The sequence below is a fragment of the Varanus komodoensis genome, unplaced genomic scaffold, assembly GCF_004798865.1.
Source record: "Varanus komodoensis strain SLA01 unplaced genomic scaffold, ASM479886v1 scaffold2, whole genome shotgun sequence".
NCBI classification, from domain to species: domain Eukaryota; kingdom Metazoa; phylum Chordata; class Lepidosauria; order Squamata; family Varanidae; genus Varanus; species Varanus komodoensis.
This window is the reverse complement of record NW_025335568.1, coordinates 61,781,967-61,802,822: the sequence shown is the minus strand read 5'-3', so window position 1 is coordinate 61,802,822 and position 20,856 is coordinate 61,781,967. Positions and strand designations below refer to the sequence as shown.

The 20,856-nt window shown below is 43.8% G+C and overlaps 1 protein-coding gene across 1 annotated transcript in view; it reads right to left on the bottom strand.

The window, feature by feature from the left end:
- Positions 1-19,404, bottom strand: part of MSH2 (mutS homolog 2) — a 69,134-nt gene extending 49,730 nt beyond the window's left edge. The window contains exons 1-6 of the mRNA XM_044428976.1: positions 18,960-19,404; positions 14,788-14,942; positions 11,551-11,829; positions 8,326-8,472; positions 4,693-4,842; positions 1,290-1,423 (exon numbers count right to left, since the gene is read on the bottom strand). Coding sequence (XP_044284911.1) covers positions 1,290-1,423; positions 4,693-4,842; positions 8,326-8,472; positions 11,551-11,829; positions 14,788-14,942; positions 18,960-19,404 — 1,310 coding nt within the window. The remainder of the gene's footprint in view (positions 1-1,289; positions 1,424-4,692; positions 4,843-8,325; positions 8,473-11,550; positions 11,830-14,787; positions 14,943-18,959) is intronic.
- Between the last annotated feature and the right edge of the window lie 1,452 nt (positions 19,405-20,856).

The following is a 20,856-nucleotide window of genomic DNA, read 5'->3' as shown; positions in this document are numbered from 1 at the left end:
TTCCAATACTGATTTTTATTTTTTTTTAACTGAAAAATGTAAGGGTGTCAAATTTTCCTTTCTATTCCTGAACCTGATGCAGAACCAACTGCTATTGATTCCCATCCCCAACCAATTTTCTTCCACCCACACAGACCTTTCTCTTTGTACCATCTCTTCTTATCCATTCCCAGCCTTTAGCCTTACTTTTTCTCACTTCCAATCCCCTTTCCTTGCTATTCCCCACCCTCCTGTCTCCAGCCTCCTTCTCCCCTATTTGCCTTGTGGTTTCCCATTCCTGCCCAGCCTGTAGCCTCACGATTTCTCCCTCCACCACTTTTTTGACTAGCCCCTACTGCAACTCTAATGCACGTAGCATATGGGACCATTTTATAGTAGAGTTTCTTGAATTCCCAAATCCAGAAGGACTGGAAAGTCTTGTTGACAAGGCAGAAAATTAAGAGTAAAATTAGGGAAAATGGCAAATTATACCAAATTATGCAAGACAGAAGCATGACTGGACTGCACTGCTGCTTTTTGCTTTCAAAATACTTGCAGAAAGGTAACCCAGTAATTGTTTGCATATATTCCTGGGGGAAAGCACAATTTATATACATATATATGCATGGCTACACGTGCAATATTTTCACACCAGAATGAAAGTGCTGCCTCCTCATAACCAGTAGCTCTCAGGAAGGCAGTGTTCTTTACTGCCCTAGTATATACCATTAAGATTTCCTACCCTCAGCACACTTAGTGCCTTAGGCATTGAAGAGCTTCGGCCAGCATTATGTTAGAAGGGATTCTACCACCACTTGGAGGTTCCCCCATACAATAGTTCTTGCTGGCATACTTCAAAAGCAAAAAACGACAAAGCATTCCTTTTTTGCTTTCTTTCACATGAGAGTGAGTGATTCTAGTAATAAAAGAGTCATATATACCTTCTGATGGAAACTTCCCTGAGATTCTGAAAGTAAACTCCAGATTTCATTTTAAAATACTACATGGAGGGTGCAAGGATTAAAAGCTGAGGGGTTTTTTTAATTCACACTATTTTGAAGTTCCAAATATCCCAAATTCGGACTCACAACACTGCAGAACATTTTAAACGCAGTATCTCCACTAAGTGTTGCCCATTATCCACCAATTTTATGATTGCAATATGCCACTGTTAAACTAAGAAAGTTTGGGGTGGCATTTCTCTGGAAAACCTGATTGCAACAAAGCTGTTATGGCAGCAACCATCAGCAGTTAAGCACTGAGAGAAGAACCAGGCTTTTTTCTTCAAAGGCTATGTTTTATCTATTTACCTTTCCTCAATTCTGTTCTTGTCCATCAGGGGCTGTTTAAGCCACTGGTTCACCAGCCTCTGTCCTTGAGGCGTTTTGCACTTATTTAACAGCCCAGCCAGACACTGCGTACCTTGGGCATTTTCTGAAGAAGCCTGGATGGGGAGAAAAACACAGAAACGCTTTTTGAAAACCAACTATCTTTTATGCCATGCCAGTTTGTTTCTATATACATTTAAAGAAGAAGAATGTTGTAAGAGAATTTGTGTGTGTGTTTGAATTTAGTACTTTGTCTATATTCATTTAGTTTAGCTTACAAATTTACCCTTGGGTATGCAGTCTAGAATTCTAGCCTACACCTTCCTAAAGGCAGACAAAGTAAATAGAGAGATGGATAGAGCACTTGGAGAAAGGGGCAAAAAAAGGAGCAGAGGTCTCTTCCACTCATGTCTATTTGCACAAATGCTCTATAAAGTGAGGAACCCAGAAGCCAAACTGTGAAGCCAGAGCTGTGAACAGCTCGCTTTTAAAACAAAAACACTTGCGACCTTTGAAATAAACCACTGGGCTCTGCAGAGGTATAGTCCAAGATCAATGCTACTTGAAAGCATCCCCACTGGCTTTAGCATGTGGCTTATATAATCAGCCTTTCATTATGCCAAGGTGGAAACTGACATATCAAGTGGATAAAAGGTTTACTTTCCCAACATAGTTCTCTTTTTAGACACTGCCTGATCCATTGATGAAACACAAAATGCAATCATTTTTTTTTAACATACCCTTTCAAACATTTGATTCGTCCAAGAACAGCCAACATAACATTATGTAAGAGTAGTGAATGAATACCTGTAGAGAATGTGTTTATTTTGCATGGCAAAAGAAGAAGGGGATGCAGAGGATGAGGTGGCTGGATGGAGTCACTGAAGCACTTGGTGTGAGCTTGAGTGGACTCCGGGGGATGGTGGAGGGCAGGAAGGCCTGGAGGAATGTTGTCCATGGGGATGCTATGGGTCGGACACGACTTCGCGACTAACAACAATTTATTAAAACTAGTGCTACAACATTTAGCCCCTTTAAGGGAAACACCTAATGGCCCTTGCATATAGTTTTTAGGGGCCATAACAGTTAGGACTGCTTGCTTCAAAAAAGGATGGGGGGCAGCAGCCTGGCCTCAGAGCTGGGAATGGAGCTCTGATCCTCCTCCTCCTCCTCAGGGCTGGCACAGAAAAGGCTGTGCCAGCTGCTCTCTGATACTGAAATGCAACCTTGGAGAGGAGGAAAAGGAGACATTTCAGGGGTCAAGGAAGGAAGAGGCCAGGATGATCAGGATATGAGACATCCTGATGCTCCTCCAGACACTTTTCTTTCCCCTCTAAAACACTGTCACTAGACATCCAAAAGTAATTTGATCACAATTAGAACATTAGAGATTCCCCCACAAAACACAAAGTTCACTCTAAGATTTGTTGCTAGTTTGAGCTTTCTTCCCACAGGAGAAAACTGAGAGGACTAGAATTCTTTCCTCTGCTTTTCAAAATGAAAGGACAGCTGTTGCCTCTATTTCTTCAGGATTTTAAGGAGCTTCTACTAACCCAAAAGTAGCTAACACAGAGAAGAACACTGCTTGATCACAATTTGGATAGCACAACGACTGGATTCACATGGCACAGCAACCCTTCATGGGTAATAGCCATAGTGATTGTAGTACAGACTCAGACCACTTCTTGCAGGGCAGCTTGTCTGTGAGCAATAAGCTACACAGACAATCCATAGTTTGCTGTACTGGCTGTGTTGTCTGAACCTGAGCGATAAACCCCATTGTAGTCAGTCACGTGAAAAGAGCAGCAAAGCCCCTTGCCAATCCCGTTGAGCTTGCCCAGGCCCAAGCGTCACTTGGAAGTAACTGTCACTGCCTTGCTCCCTCCTGCTGCGATTGCAAGCTCTTTTGTGCTTGTTGCAGCTTCCCCCCCCCACCCCCATCTACAAAGATCGCATTCTGTAATCTCTGAAGTAACAGACACTGATAGCCCCTCTAACTGGCACACTATCAGTGGTATGGTATGGTTTTTTCCCTGCACAACTGTGCAAATATTTTCATTAAAATTGTTTTTTAAAATTTTGTAAAGTTTACCAGAGTTGTGCAGCTGTGCACAGCTGACATAGTCAGGCTTGCCCAGACAACATCTTGATAACAGCTTTCTGTCAAAATGCAGCAGATTCATGCCTGCATATTTTCCTATCATAAAACCAATGCAAGGATTTGCCAAAGAGTTTTTAAAAGTAAAGTCTTTCTTTTGGCAGCTGTAAAAAGTCATGTTTGCAAAAAGGGAGAGCCTCATGGTATTCACTTTCCCAAGCAGTCCTCAACTACTTGGGAAAAAGTGAGGGCACTGGGAACTGTGGGAGGGATACTTAAAAAACCTGAGGATCTCTCTGTGAAGGGAGAAAAATTCTCCCCTCCCTTTGTGAGCAAAGTTCTCTCACAGTTTTGCTTTCCCTAGACAGCTCTCAGAACAAGTGAACTCAAAGATACAACATAATGTATCTGCAGGCTCTCTCAGTCAATGCCCATGGTTGGTGTCTACTACACTTTTACAGCAGGTGTTTACAAAGACATTGCCCAGTCAATCTTTCCTATTTCAGCTGTTCAGATAAAGAGCAAAAAGCATACACACACACACACACACACACACATTCAGCTGTGCAAAAAAGGGGGCAAACCACTGACACTCTCTCCATTTTACCAGTTAGCCACTTTGGAAGGGCTGCCAGTGACTGACTTTTCAAAGATCCAAAAGGGATCTCCTAAACAAGGCAGGGTAGGAGCCACAGCAAATTCAAATGCCTGATGATTGGACAGAGGTGAAGAGACAGAGAAACTTCAGCTGTCAAGTCCTCTAGAATACATCCCATAAGACTGAGGGAGGAGGAACAGGAGGAGGTGAGGCATCCTATAGTGAGCCTGACTGTCTGTTGGGCACGCCAAGGGTTGTCCCATGAACAATCCACACTGCGTAGTTTACCTACAGGGTGGGTTGTCATGTTGTGCAAACTCACCAAATGGCACCAAACAAACATGTTACCAATATCAAGTATGCAACAGACATTACTCAATGTGATGGCTGGTTGCATTCTTATATTCCATCTTCTCCCTAACCCCTAACCCTAACCTCATCCATTTTGAGAAGAGGTAGCAAGGACTATCCACTTCTCAGAAAGAATGGTTCACCCAACTTCAAATTATAATTGAGACATGACTGGAAAGTACAGCATTCCTTAATACAGAGAATTGTATAATGTACATAAGAGCCATGAGAACATGTTAATAAGGCGACTGATGGAGCTAGAGAGCCCAGAGAGCATTCCTAAAGGCTAAGGGAGTAAAAGGTGATAAAAGCAGGCACACCAAAGTAGAATGACTTACCTGGAAAAGGTTAAGGGCTCTCACAGCAGCATGATCCAGAGTCATGTACTGATTAAGATCAAAGGTGGACAATTCAAATTGCCCAAAATTTGACTCATCATTTAAGAGTTCTAAATACTTAATCACTGCAGACAAGGAAGAGATGGCAACCTAGTGAGAAGAAAAAACAAACATGTTACCGTGGAACACTGGCATGGCTTGCCACTGGTGTAATGTAAAGACTAGGTGTGGATGAATTCCAACCAATACAGGGTTTGCGCTTAGCCAGCAGTATTCCTGAATCTGGCAACTTCATGGTTGTTTCTCCAAGGAAAGGCAGGAGAACACCTAAGAGAGGAAAGGGTTGGCACAAAATATCGATTCCCACTCCTAGACAAAAACACTGGAGAGAATGTTCCATTCAAAGGTTGTGTCCATCACACACCTTTAATCCATGGTCCAGAATCTGCAATGGTCACTATTACTTTTCAAAGCAGAATAACAAGAGCATCAACTGCTTATTCCACATTAAAATAGCTATGCAAGTAGCACAAAACTTAGTGTAAAAAGTAAACTACTGTTGATCAGCGCAGTAAGCACAAAGAGACCTCCATTAACAATGGCATCAATGCCCCCCCTTCCTTCTTGCAGAAACCCTCTGGCCTTTTCTTTTGTAATACAGGACTTAATACAGGAATCTGCATCCTTAATAGGATACATTGATACAGTGTCATTCAAGCATTCAAAAGACTGTACATGTCCTTTCGATATAACAGCAGCCAGAAGATCAGTACAAGACAGCTGCCCCAGGACTGCCAAAGCACAGGGTAAGAACGCCCTGGCCCCATCCATCAACCAAAGGAACAAAGGCCTCATTCAAGCAAGAATGTGAGCAAGGGAAACTCGGCCTGCCCTGAAGTGCATTTAAATGCCCACTTGCAACTCCCTCTCTTGCTCTGGCCCTGAAAAACTGATCTCCCCTCTTTTCTTTCTATTCTCCTTCCCTGGCAAGCTTTCTCTGTCTAGTTTCTGCACCTCTCTCTTGTTCTCTCTCTTTCTCTGTTGATTGCTGTGAGCTTCTTTGGAGACAATAACTAACTGTCTGAAAAGTGAGATAAAAATGCAGTAAACAGCTCCATATTGCAGATAATGTGACAGAACCAGTAGCAGCTCGCCTGAAGCAACTTTTCTGCTTGTGGTGGGAGAACAGAACTGGAGATGACTAAATTCAAGTTAGCTACTCCACTATACCAGCTACTCCACTATACCTCCTCTACTGTGAGAGGTGCAGTCATTCACTGTAAACAGCAACAGAGAGCAACACCGCAACATGTGTCCACGTTTCACAGAAAAGATGCTTTGTTTATTGTGTGATGTGCAGGCTCCTATTTACACTCACTCGTCCTACATAAAATGATTCCAAGAAAATTTACACCTCCCTTGTGGATTTTGTTCTATAGTTCGTAAAGATGTGGAGGTAAGAAAAACCCAGAAAGCTAATAGCCTAGTCTGCATGTAACAATAATTCCTGGGTTTGACTTAGGAATTGTCAGGGACAAACAGTAGTGAGTGTACTGCCAGCTTTGCACTTGTCACTCCGATTTTCAGTTGACAACTCAGAAGTGCCTCATCCCTGAGTTGTCATTGTGCCATCCAAACCTGGAAGTCTGGGTTGTTATAGGAGTTAAACAAGCCAGAGTTTACCCAACCATAATCCATGCTTCCTGGGTTGCTGCCTTAAAGTAGACCACACAAGGGACAACACTCCTGCTCATGCTTGCTTGACAATTCCTGAGTTAAATAAGCCAACCAGTCATACGTTAGACAATGCTGTTACATGCAAACTGGATCAGTCAGTTGCTACAGCACAAACTCATAACAACTTTCTTCAAAATATGGATTAAGTCAGGATTGGCAAGGTAGTTTTATACATAAAGCAGTAAAAACCTTTCCCCAAATGTTCTTAATGCATCTTTGTTATGTGTAAATATAACTATATGCAGCTGTGAAGGTTTAAAATGTATTTTGCAGCAGCCTTCTCCAACTTTTCAGGTATTATTGGTAGCTGAAGGCAATGTAAATAGTAGTCAAACACGTCTGGAGGGTGACAACCACCTTACAGTCTTCATCTTGCTTATTTGTGCAGGCCCATGAGGTAAGTTTGTCCCATTTTACACATGAGGGGAAAACAGAGCATAGCTTTTCCAAAGACAGCCAACAAGGGCTTCTTGACATGCAATATGCTGGCTGCACAAAAATAAGTGTCATGCAGAAAAAATGCATGCGTACCACTGTAGGTCTATTTTGCCATAACGACAAGTGTTTGGAGATCTCTGCAATGAAGAATAAGACATGCACTATTTTAAAGTGTCATTACTAACACCAGCAAGAAGCTGCAAGAGGGGAGCTATTTAGTAGTATTAATATGTTAGTTCTGATGGGATAACCCATGGCTAAGACTGTGTATTCCCTGAATGCCATACTGCTCAGCTAGTTCCTTTCCTGGCCTTTATGCTTGAGTGGCCCCTCCTGGCCATTATGCATTACAGCAGCCGGCAAAGGGCTGCTTGTCACAAGCAGCCAAGAAATCAGTAGCAACATTCTGGAAACAATTAAGGCAGCAATATTTAATTGATTAATCGGTTAGATCAACTGAAAACTTTTAACTGACTAAAACGGTGCCTCTGATTAATTATAAGTACAGGTATACCTTGTTTTAGTTCACTTTGAAGTTATTATACTTCCCAGACTGACCCTCCATTGAGCACACCCATCTACGCAGGGCTTTTTTTGTCATAGAAAGCACCGGAACGGCGTTCCGGCACCTTTTTTTCAATGGATTTTACGAAGTGATTTTGAACGCCGTAGCAGATCAACAGCAAACATCATTAACATAGTGCCTGCAGGCTGCTACTGTGTCTGCCATCTGCTAGTGAGAGATAGCTGCTCGGGATGCTGCTCTGCTGCTCGGCTTGGGATTTGTGTGTGTGTTTACTGCCAGCGGCGATGTGAGTTCCGGCAGCTTTTTTTTTCTTTTTTTCTTTTTTTTTTTTTTTTTTACAAAAAAACACTGCATCTACATATTGGCACCATTTTCCAACAGGGGCCACTCACTTTGTGTCTCTGTCTTGCATTTTGGTAATGTAATTCTTGTACTGTGTTTCAGACATTTTTCATTATGGTACTGTATAGTTGTTATGATTATCTGTGATCATTGATGCTACTGTGATCTTTGTAATTGTTTTGGGGGGTTTTGACTGCTCCACCCACCAGTCCTTCCTCCATGTATCTCTCTCCTCACCTTATGTCACCCCCACACTCTAGTCCCTGAGACACAACAATACATATACAAATTAGGCCAATTACTGAAAGAGGCCTACAATGACCCCTAAGTGGTCAAGGGAGAGGCACCTAGAAAAAGGCATGCCAAATATTGAGATGGGCCAAAAGCTAGGCCTCTTGCACCAAACAATCAGCCAATAGAATAACTATATGTGATCTGAGTTATTGCTATGTTTGATTTACTGCGGAGGTCTGGAACAAAACCCACCATTTCTCTGAGGAATGTCTGTCCACATATAATATACATACACACTTTAAAAAATACAGCTTCACTCCATTATGGTATACTTCCCTTCCACCTTAGCTACCCACCTGTTTGTCCATTTCAGGTAAAGTTGCACTAGACACACGTTCTTTTTTTTTTAATCTCAGCAAGCGGTTAAGATCTTGAATTGTATCTTTTGTTGAAAATTCATTCTTTTTCCTGTCTGTAATCATGATCCCTCCTCGTTGAACAACCTGCATATATAAAATCATGAATAGCATCTTCTCTCCAATTGCAGTCATCCCTTCCAGCAAAAGTTGCCTGTACATGAATACAGATTTGTCCTAACTTAGGCTTTCTATCCGTTTCTTCCTCTTATGCATTTCTGTTAGAATGCAGAGACAAACACTCATGCTTCTTTGTATTGATCCATATCAAGGATCCTGCCAGAGGCAGCCTATGGACAATTCAAAACAGAGCACAAAAATTCAGGGGACCTAAGAAAGACCATGTGCATACAAAGAACAATGCTTTGCTTTCTATCTAAATGCAGTTTAGACTATTCACTTTGACAAAGTCAGAGCGCTTTGAAAACAATGGTGTAAAGGCTGGCTTACATCTGCATCCTCCGTATACACAGAGCTGTCTTTTAGAACTCCATTCCAGGATTTATTTTATTTATTTATTATTTATTAAATCATCATCATCATCGCCTGCCTTTTCCTTCTTGCAAGGAACCCATCCTCTCCATTTTAGCCTAGTAACAACCCTGTGAAGTAGGTTAGGTCCAGGGCCCATAACTGGCCCTAAGTCATTAAGTGGGGACTAGAACCTGGTTTTCCTGAGCCCCAATCCAACATCCTCACCACTGTACTACACCGATTTCTCCATTGTTGAAACCTCTTTCAGCCTGAGGGCCAAAAAGCACTCAAGTGATGCATTCCAGCAGTGAGACCAAAGACAAAAGGGGTACAGCCAAAAATACCAGAATAAGTTAACCTAAAATTCTTACTGCTAGTAACCAAGCCTTGGGAGAGGCATTTCAGTCTTCTAGAATGGGTGGACAAGTGCACAAAGGCCAGGAAATCGCCCAGCAATACATGGTTGGGGAAAAGGAGCTGAGGTCTTCTGAGGAACACAGGAAGTCTGGATTTGGCCCCCCAGGTCTGACATTCTACACCCCAGCTAGTAGTCAAATGAACATATAAGACATCCATAAAGATGAAGAGCCTCATATCATGGCAAGAGAGCCACACACTGATTATTTCGGGTTGCTGAAACATACTTTGATTCTTTTCCTGTTAATGCTATGGAGGAGGAACTAGACAGAAATGCCTCCAGCATGTTTTAATCTTCAGAAGCTGCACCAAATGCATCCAGAATATCAACATTTTCATGAGCCTGTGATGTTATTAATACATTGGGGTTGGCATTTAGAGAAAGAGACTTAAACATTTTCAATCAGGTAAAATGAATTGAAGGAAAATACATTTAAAGGCAGAACTGCTCCAGATCATTGCCTTCCCTGGTTGTGTGCCAAGGGCAAATTAAGTTCAGAAAACCGTGTAGGACAGAGAAAAGCAGTGAATTGTGTCAGGAACCCAATTTTCAGAGGGGGCCAAGGACTGTCTCCACAAGAATCCCATTTCTGGTTGGGAAAAAGATGGCGAAACCAATTTGAGTTGATTCAGATACAGAAAGGAAAGGGAGAAAGTAGACGAAGTAACAGATGTGGGGGTACGAGAAGCAGTGATATTGAGGGCTACTGCTTCTGACCATACAATGATTTCCATAAAAGGTGTTGAACCTCTACTACATCAACTTTCCCCAAGGCATATTAATAGGAAAGGCCCAACAAGAGCCATCATTCTTGGGTCTGCAAGAATACTCTGTGAGCTCTGTGTTATTCTTGTTCATTTGTCTCCAGTGCCTAAAAGGACTCCAGTGGAGACAAACACCTTCCTCCTCCAAAGAGGCAAGTCAGAAGGACAAATCTGTTGTTTTATTTTCTGCTCAGCTTCACAGCATTGAATTCATTCTGTCCCATTTCACATCATTTGTGAGTTTAAAAAACATATTCTCCTAACATACACATTTTTGTACACACATTTCCTAATACATGCATTTTGCAAGTGATTTTCCCTAACCTAATGTGATTTTATGCAGATCTTCCCTGATATATACATGTTCATGCATTTTGATTTGCTAACTATACTGCAATATTCATAACAGCACAAACACCAAATTACAGCTCATATTCCAATTCATGTACAGTTTCAGAAAGTACAAATCTTTTATGTTTGCATTAAAATACAAATCAAATGGATTTCCCACTCATCCATATGGACCATTCAGGGAATGAACACTGCAATTTCACATATGTCTATGCAAAATTAAACCCCATGTTCAATGGGCTTACTCCCATGTAAACTTATTTAGGATTGCCACATCCTAAATTGCAATCCTAATCTCATTCTGGGATCACATCGCTAATGTATTGAGGCACATTGTGTATTAAAACTCAGTGGTACTAAGCAGCCACCAATTTTAGATTTTGAAGAATTGATGACCTAGTGGCTTTTGGTATAGCAACAGGAGAGGCAAGACAAATTCAGCTCAAATGATCCACTTCCAAGTTTTTAGATAAATTCTGTTCTTGTTCAGGCAAATAACTATGGGCTAGATGGCAAAGTTATCGGTTGGAGGGAATGAACAGATGAAGGCAAATTCTGATCAAAAGTGTCTAGACTGATTCCGAACATTGTGGGTTCATGCAAGTCTACATATTCACTTTGTATATACTCTCCCCACAACTATTGCCTACCACATTGACCCAAATATTGTGCAAGACCAGAAAGAAAAAAGAACAGGCACATTGAGCATTGACTGGAGTGCCTACCATGCCAGTTGGATAATTCCCCAGAACTGCCTGGAATCCATTTTGGATCTATCAGCCTCCAGGAGGTGAACCAACTGAATGGCTCCCCTACCCCTGCAGAGGGAGAATGGCGCCAACAGTTCAAACCTCATGAGGAAGTCACAGCAGGGTCTGTCCATGATATCTGAGCCAAGATGCTGAATAGCAGCCCTACCAACTATCCCACCCTCTTAATGGCCCAGCAAATTTAAGGGATCTAGCAACTGGAAACAGGAGATTTGCCCCCACACCACCACTACCCAAGAATTCACATAAAGCTTTCAGTAAAGTAATCTACTGGTTAAGCCAAGTAAAGATTGCAGCCTAGTTCAAAAGTAATCTTTGCTAGTTGCTTTCTCCGGCACCCCAATTTCAGGTTCACATAAAACAAACCCACAAAGCTTTCATGGCTTACCTGTCTCAATTTCTCCATATCTCCAGAAGTTTCTCCCACAGAAAGTAAACATTCCTTGGGTCCCATTTGAACCAACACTGCTTCAAGGTTTGAAAACTGATCATTATCAGGAAACTCACACACTTCCAGTTTCCTCACCAACAAATCCACAAGCCCAACTCCTACAATTTTTTGTCCATCCACTGAGAGAAGTTTAATACCCACAACACCAACAGAAGATGACATTTCATGGTTGCCAAAAAGAATATCCTCAAACTGAGCAAGGTTTCCTGGAGAACCCTGTATGAGAAAGAAAATAAGGGAATGAGACCTGGTTCTGACTTACTGAAGAGATTGAATACATACACGGATACAGTAGTTAGGCTGCCAAAAAAATCAAACTGAATGCCCTTTACCTAGTTCAGGCTTTTTGAGATTATTCTCTGAACCAAGACAGCTAACACTGTAGGAGCTGTGTGTCCTATCAGGTGTGCAGCTTCACAGTAGGGAACCAATCCACCTAGAGCACAGGAACTGACAGGCTAGAACACAGTTCTATAATACAATTGCTATCATTAATTTGGGAAGTGGGAAGACACAGTGGGTAATGCTTCTTACCCCATGGAAGAGGCTCTTATTTCTTCCCACTAATGAAGTAACACAATCCTACCAAAATACCTGGCAGTGCAAATAACACCAGCAACTTACGAGGATGAGCCAAGCCACATGCAACAAGGAAGGAGCTAGGGCAGGAGTGAGACTCCCCTTTCAACTGTCCACAGATTTGTCGAGTAGGGCAAAGAGCAGGGCCAAAATACCAGCTTAACACTGCTTGGAGCTCTGACAGCCAGTAAGTAAGCCTTAGGAGAAACATTTCAACTTGTGCAAAAGCCAGGAACGTGCCAAACAATCAGTGGTGGAAGAAAGGAGGTGCAGCTAACATAGCAATCTGTGAAGCCAAAGGGCTCCACCCTTAAGGTGGAGGTTGCCCACCCCTGCCTTAGGACTACTAACCACCAGGCCTAAGGGGAAAATTCCTTCCTCATCACTGGGTGCCTAAGTGGAAGGACAAGATGACAGAGAAGAATCTCTTTACTCCCTCTGCCCTGCCACTCACTCACCACATCTGTGAGTTTGTGCGTACATGTGTGGTGTGTTTCTATTTGGACAGTTTAGCACCCACCAGCTTGCACAGCTTCTCCTCCACCAAGAAATAAGCCACAATCACAATGTTCTTTCTGGACTGGAGCCAGACTACCTGTGGCCACAGGTACTTGTGTATTCTGCCCATGGGACTCACCTCCTCAAGGAAAGTGGGGGAGGGGGTCAGACTGCCCCAGTTAAATATGCCCAGCAAGAACAGCATTGTGCTCTAGAGTAGGGGTAGGCATGTTTTGGATTTTTGCTCCCAGGAATCTTGAGTACTGGCCAGGCTGGCAGGGGGTTCTGGGTGTGAAAGTCCCAAACACCTGGAATGATTTATCCACTCCTGCTCTAGACAGAAAGCAAGCAAAAAGATTTCTTCCAGGTGAAAGGCTACAGGGATGGGCAGTGAAAGCACTGGAAGCTTCAGGACTGCAGTACCCTTACAGCATCCAGTGCTCCAAGTCTGGGAAGATCCTGCAGACCCACAGCCACCTATCAACTAAACCCCACATATTATCCACCATTATCTTTCCTGTAGAGGAAAAACAGATCTGGAGACTCCAACAACTACTGCTTGGAGGAGGGACCTGAGTCCCTTTTGCCAAGCATCAGGTAAAGCCCAGATGTTTTCGCCCGCCTTCCTCACAAGGAAGTATGTGGGGTAGGACTCCTTTGCTGCTGGGTGGAGGCACATGTCCCTGTCCAGCTGGAAGAGGGCATGAATTTGCTGACCAACAGTTTTGGCTTGGTTGATGAGGCCTCTTGGTTAGACCCCTCCAGGGAAAAATCTTCTTTGCCAGTTCCCCCTACAACCCCGTTGCCCCTGCAAGGCTGCTCCAGAAGACAAAGGATATTTCCAGAACAGCTCTAGAGATGGTGCTGTGGCTGCAGAAGGAACTGGAACCCGCAGCCCCATCCTCCAGGAAGAGCTTCCACTGAATCTTGCCAGTGTGGCGTAGTGGTTAAGAGCATGGGACTGGGACTCAGATGACCTGGGTTCTAGTCCCCGCTCAGCCATGGAGCCAACTGGGTGACTTTGGGCCAGTCACAGACTCTCAGCCCAACCTACCTGACAGGGTTGTTGTTGTGGGGATAAGATGGAGGAGGAAAATGATGTAAGCTGCCTTGAGCCCTTTGTAGGAAAAAGGCAGGATATAAATCAATCAATCAATCAATAGCGGCCTGGCTCAGACATGATGAGATACAAGTAAACCCCCTGTTAGAAATTCACATTTCTAATTGTGGCAATGGCCACCATTTCAAAAATTCAAGGCATGGAGGTTCACTGCAACTTGTTGTCATTAACAAATCTGGCAGGGGTGGGTTCTTTGCAAACCACCCAGACCCAGGCCTATTTAGGGTTGCAAGGTGACTTGTTAGCCACCCCACGACCCATTTATAAATTTATATGCCGCCCATTGTGCCACAGCATCTCTAGGCGGCTCACAATCAATCAAAACCATTATAAAACTAAAACCCAACAAACTACATCATTTAAACTACATTTTAAATCTGTATTTAAAATAAAATACAGATAGAGGTTTACTGGCATCAAATATTAAAATGGTTTTTTTTAAAGGTAGGTTTCTGCCTGGTGCCAAAAAGAGTATAAAGAAGGTGCCAGGTGAGCCTCCTTAGGAAGAGCACTCCAAATGTGGGGAGCAGCAGCAGCAAAGGCCCTCTTCCTAGCAGCCATCCCTCTCGCTTCCCTAAGGGACGGCTCCCTCAGGAGGGCCTCCTGCATTTCCATCAGGTTGACCCATAACAACAACACAGGTTGACCTGTGATGTATCTCTATCACAGCCTGAATTTACAAAATGGTGGGCTGCACCTCAACAAGAAGTCGCACAGGAAAATTCACTCATAGTAGCGTCTCATCACATGCAAACTGGCTCAATTAACTATTTCTCCAGTCCTGTAAGCTGCCCTCAATCATTAAAGTGCCAAAACTAACATCCTACTGGACAGTTCAGAAATATCAGACACATTTGAATCTGCCTGATCATATGAAATCTAACTGGCAGATGAAAAGCAGAGATGGGTTTGCAATCAGAGCAATACATACTATTTAATATAATTATTCACTCCAACTGGTCATGATGAAGACATACCTTATATGCCAAATACCATTCACTTTCTTTGGTAGATTTATTTCCTGCTTTGTTCTTGTATACCTCAACCCTGTACTGACGAACGAGAAGAAGATCCCGCAAGAAAGATTCGAAATTCATCTTGCTAAGTGCAACACTTTCAAGTTTCCGGGTTCCTAAAGAGATAATGGTATTGAAAGACTGCAGATGACACACTAAAAATGGAAGGTATGATCCAGTCAAGGTATATATGCTGTACTGTCCCATTGGGTTGGATGCAGACTTAGTCATACTTAGAATTAGCACTAGGTCATACAGAATAAAGTATATTTTTCTTGATGTATACAAATAATGGATTTATATGCATTTTTTATAATTTAAAACCAAACCACCATTAAAATAAGTTGTTAAAATAGCTGAAGAAAAGGTAAGTTTTTGCCTGTTGCCAAAATGCTATCAGCAATGGTGCCAGGCACACCTCTCTGGGGAGCCTATTCTAAAGGTGGGGCACTACCATCAAGAAGGCCATTCTAGCCCATTCTAGCATCCCCCCACCTCTCTAGGGAATGGCTGCTTAACCCCCCCCCCCCCCCCCGATCTTAATGTATAAGTAGGAACATACAGGAGCAGGTAATCCCAGGGCCCAAGCACAAGCACGTAAAATTGGACCTAGACTGCAACTGGTACCCAGTATAGTTGCTATAAAAGTGGTGTAATATGGGCCTGTGGACTAGTTCTTGTTAACAATTGCGCAGCCCTGTTTTGAACCAGTTGGTGTGTCCAGACTGTCTTCAAAGGCAGCCCCATGCAGAGCACTTTGCAACAGTCTAACCAAGATGCATGCATAATTGTGTACATCAATCATGTCATAATCTTGCTCTAATTATCTGGCAATGCTCATTATTAATCAGAGAAAAAGTCATTAAACAGAATAAAGGTTTGACTTAGTATTGACCTTTAATTTACCCATGTACTTATTAATAACCTTCTAGCCACAGTCAGATAAACTACATAGCTAATGGGGCTACAACCTAAGGGGGCCCACTAGCAATCCCGGATTTCCAACTTTCAAAAATCAGTTTCCAGTTGTTGTAAAACCTGAGATATGAGACAAAGAAGGCATATTTCAAATGCTTCGTAAGAATTGGACACCTGTTTTGTGAGAAACGAGCCAGCTACCACTTTTAGTGTGTTTGGTCAGTGAGCGAAGTCACAGCACTGGACCAAGAACAATGTAGAGCAGCAACTTATCTGAGGAAGACACTTCACGGTTCATCGTGAACTTGCTTTTTTCTGGTCCCAGATGCACAAGTGCATTCAAGAAATCAGAATTGGTGGTCTTTCTCGGCTTTCTGTTGGTTTAGCTACTGGAGATGAGAAGTATGAATCCTGCTCCCGTGGACTCCCAGACCCTCTACACACTCCACCAAAAAACAGCAACACACCAACTTCCAGTGTGTAATGGTGCAATTCTATTAATATTTAGGCACACAAAAAGTCCTACAATTCATAGCAGGCCCCAGACATGCCAGGAGCTGTAGGACTTTTTTCTCTCTGAACATGAATAGAGTTATACCCTACAGATTTTTAGCATTTCAGCGCAGGTTTCTTTATTTATTCAGTTATCCCTGGGTCATACAGTCAGCTGAAATGGGAAGGAAATGGGAATGGTGGGAACAAGAAGGATTTGGGCTGCATTTTTATGCTAGTAATTCTTACTGGACACCATTTTGGGTGGCAGTGCTTTTGTATCATTTTGCTTGCTAAATAAGACATACTAAGATTGTGCTGTAATGCTGCTGTTCTTTACCTACGCATAGATGTAAAACACATTGAATACAGGAGTACGTACATCTACTGGCATAAAAACATAAGCATAGAATAAGAAAATAAAAATAGGATGGCAACATTCATAGAAACTTGAGAGCAGCTTTGTATGTCTCTTGCAAGAAAAACAAGTTTAAGTCTTGTTGTACCGACTGATTTCAGTTCTCCCCCCATCCATGTATATAAACCTGAAATTTCCCATAATACTCCATATAGAGAGAGCCAGTGTGGTGTAGTGGTTAGGAGCATAGGACTGGGACTCAAGACAACCTGGGTTCTAGTCCCTGTTCAGCCATGGAGCCAACTGGGTGACTTTGGGCCAGTCACAGACTCTCAGCCCAGCCTACCTCACAGGGTTGTTCTTGTGGGGATAAGATGGAGGAGGAGATGTAAGCTGCCTTGAGCCCTTTGTAGGAAAAAGGCAGGATATAAATCAATCAATCAATCAATCAATCAATATGAAGGGCACAATATTCCACAAAAGTTTTCAACTAAAATAGATTAGTTAAGTCTTTAAGGTTCCATAAGTCGTTGTTGTTTTTGCTGTTCATAAAGTGTTTGAGTTTGCATTCATGCAAAAGATAGAGGTCTGTGTGTGAGGCAAATGAGCCAGCGTAATTTAGCAATTACAAGTACAGGGCTGGGAATTAGGAGATCTGAGTTCTAGTCTCCATTCAGCCATGGAGCTCACTAGGTGGCATTGAACCAGTCATAAACTTTCAGCCCAACCTACCTCACAGGGTTGTTCTTGTGAGGATAAGATTGAGAGAAGAATTATGTAAGACACCTTGAGTTCCCTGGAAGGAAAACAGGTGGGATATAAATATAATAAATAAGTTAGAAACAAAAGATTTTTCTTCAAATCTGTAATACCAAATGGGAGTTTTACAGTTGATGTCAGTGTCAATCTTCAGCCTCTCTCCCCAGCATCTCCACAACACAGTATGCCAAGAAACATACTGGGTGCCTATTTATTTATTTATTTATTTATTAAAACATTTTTATGCCGCCCCATTCGCCGAAGCCTCGGGGCGGCTTACAACATAGCTATTATCCCTAGCTGAGCAGCAAAGGAATGAGGCCTCTGAATTGTGGTGCTGGAGAAGGCTCTGGTGAGTCCCTTGGACTGCAAGGCGATCAAACCGGTCAAGTCCTAGAGAAGATCAACCCTGACTGCTCTTTAGAAGGCCAGATACTGAAGACGAAACTCAAATACTTTGGCCACCTAATGGAAGGACTCACTGGAGAAGACCCTAATGCTGGGAACAGTTGACGGAAAAAGAAGAAGGGGACGGCAGAGAATGAAGTGGCTAGATGGAGTCACTGAAGCAGTTGGCATGCGCTTAAGTGGACTCCGGGGGATGGTGGAGGACAGGAGGGCCTGGAGGAATGTTGCCCATGGGGTCACAATGGGTCCAACATGACTAGCATGCATGCAGCATTATCCCTAGCACACATAGATGTAAGAGTGCACACAGGCAGTATGTAAAGCACAGTTTAAGATTTTACAAGCTAAAATGACTATGAATGTAATGTAGGACAAATAAGTTTTACTAGTATTAGATTACTCCATTTTATCACATTTATTTTCTCCATTTCCTTCCCATTTTTATCTTCTCAACAATCCTGTGAGGCGGACTAGGTTGAAGGAAGGGACGGCCTCAAGATCATCTGGTGAGAATAGGATGTATTTTCTGATCTCCCTCAAGTAGCAAAATGTTTTGTGTATGTCAAAACGCAGGAGGCTGGTAGCAACTCAGAGGAGCCAGCAGGAGGCACTGGGCATGGAGAAACAAGTGATGGGGAGCTGGTGACAACTGGGAAATGGGGTGAGCAGCAGAAAGAAAGCAAAAGAACAAGCAGGGAAGGGTGCATGCCTTCTGTCTAGTTAAAATGTTTGCAGTATGGGTAGTCGATTTCTGCCCAGGGCAAATGTGATGAGAAGGAGAGCAGGAACTGCAGCTGAACTGTTGAGGTTTCTTTGGCAGAGCTGCGTTCTTGCCTTTGCACTTCCATTCATTCGCATGGCAGCCATTGTGCAAAAGTGCCCCGAAACCATTTCAAAATTCCCAATGTGCCCACTAGTAAAAATAAAGGAAGAGATTTCGGCTCGCACTGACTGGCACCGAGTCCCCAGGTTTCAGATGGAAATCTTTCCAGACGGGAACAGACCCTGAGACCCTTTACAAAGAAGGAGGGGCTCCACCTCCGAGCTACGACCCTGCCCCAGCCTGAAGAGAAAAAAAAATTAAAGCTCACCCCACCACATCCGCCGAAGATGCCTCCCAAGGGAGGTCCAGTAAGCGCGAGAACCCAAGTCCCTCCTCAACTGCCCTACAGTCCCACGAAAAGCCCCAGATCCGCACCTGCGCCCAGCATACGAATGACACCCCTCGTCTTGAAGACCTCCGCCGCCGCAAGGATCGCATCCCCGCCATGGACCGTGTAGTAGTCGCCGCGCTCGAAAAACCGGACGGTGGTGTCGGGCTTGGCGGCCAATGCCAGCACGGCGCGCACGAAGTTGCTCTCGGCGCTCGACCCCTCGGGCCAGCAGCCCTCCCGCGCAGAGGAAGAGGAGTCTGCGCAGGCCGCCATGCTGGAATCTCCCGCCAACAAGCACAGCGCCGCCGCCTCCAGCAGCACCCACGACACACCGCACGGCCAATCCTCGCCCCGCGTCCCACGCCGGCCTCCGTAGGAACCGCCTTCTCTGCGGAACGCGTTCCGGCGGGAAGAGCCCTGCCGGCCACCGTCCCAGCGCCATGGCAACCACTCGACGCTTAGGGAAATTGTAGGCCTGTTTGTGAGCATGGCGTGAAAATGGTGGCGAGGGCGGTACGGATGCTGGTAATGCGAGTTTCCATGATTAAAGGCGCAATTTCACGCATGTTCAACAGAAAAATGACTTACAGCTCTTTTTCTGTGGAAACCTGCATAGGAGTATGCGTTCAATCAGCCCTCCAAATGTTATTGGAGTACAACGCCCATGCATTGATCATGCTGGCTGGGGTTGATGGGAGTTGTGGCTGCCAAGAAACGGTGAACGCACGTACGATGGGGGTGTACAGTCAAAAGAACTTTACAGTTTACAATATAGTTTCCTGATAAGATCAGGATCCGGTCTTGACAGACTATAGCTGCTCTTGTAAATGACAAGTTTTTGGAAGCCATGTGGTTTCCATGAATGCATGGTTTTGTTACCGAACTCAGCCAGTCAACAGCTAGGGTAAACCCAGGTGGACCCCAGACCTGAGCCAAAAGGATCCTGAGATGAGACATAGAGCCAAAATCAACTTTATTCTAGTGTGCTATAGAATAAAGGGAGACAAAAGGGGACATTCAGCCCAAAGCAGTGTCTCAAAGTTGCACCCTAGTACTTGTGTTTTATACCCTAGGTAACCAATTAGGTCACCTAATACACATCTAATACATCAGTACATCAATGTATGCACCCCCTCCCTTGCTGGAGAAAGAGTCCTTTCTTCTGTCAAGAACCAGACATTTTCCATGTCTATTTCTTATCTGCTTGAGATTCACACAGGCTTGCCATGTTCTTACTCCCTGCACATTTGCAACTTTCATGGCGGCTAGAACCTGTTTCCACTGTCCCTTTGATTACTGTATTCGAGGTCAGGCTAGCATGTTAGCTGTGGGTTACACAAAGTTCATTTTGTTCCTATCTGCCCTCCCTTCTGGGACAGTATAACTGTGGTGTTTTTACTATGTGGCCTTTCTCTGGCCAATTACTTTTGGGGTGTTTTGGGGTGCTGCAATTGGCAACAGTTTCCAAGCTTCTCTGTCTTTCCTCCTAACAGCAGCTGGTGTCCCATCAACTCCCATGGCTAAAAACCAATCTAAGAGTGGACTGCTCCTGCTTGTGTCACCTGTCTCTGCCTTATTGGCCCACACACTCTTCTGAGCATAGCTGCAGGCTGCTGATCCGGGGTGGTGGTGGTGGTGGTTTTTGCCTCCTCAGACGCAGCCGCTGCTTGCTCACTAGAGTAGCACTATTGCTACAGATTAGCGCTAGATGAACACTCCCTTGTGCGGCCATGCTCTGTGCCAACATACAAGCATAACCACCCACACCTCCGTGCCTCACTCTTGCTGCACATGGGTCCATGTTCCCCTCTGCACAGGACTCACACACACTGCAAAGGGCTGCCCCCTCCCCCTGCAGCCAGGCCCATGAAGAACATCAGTGCAGGCATGCATGCCAGAGACAAAGACGGTGTGTCCGTCTGGGAAGAATTTCCCAAGGGA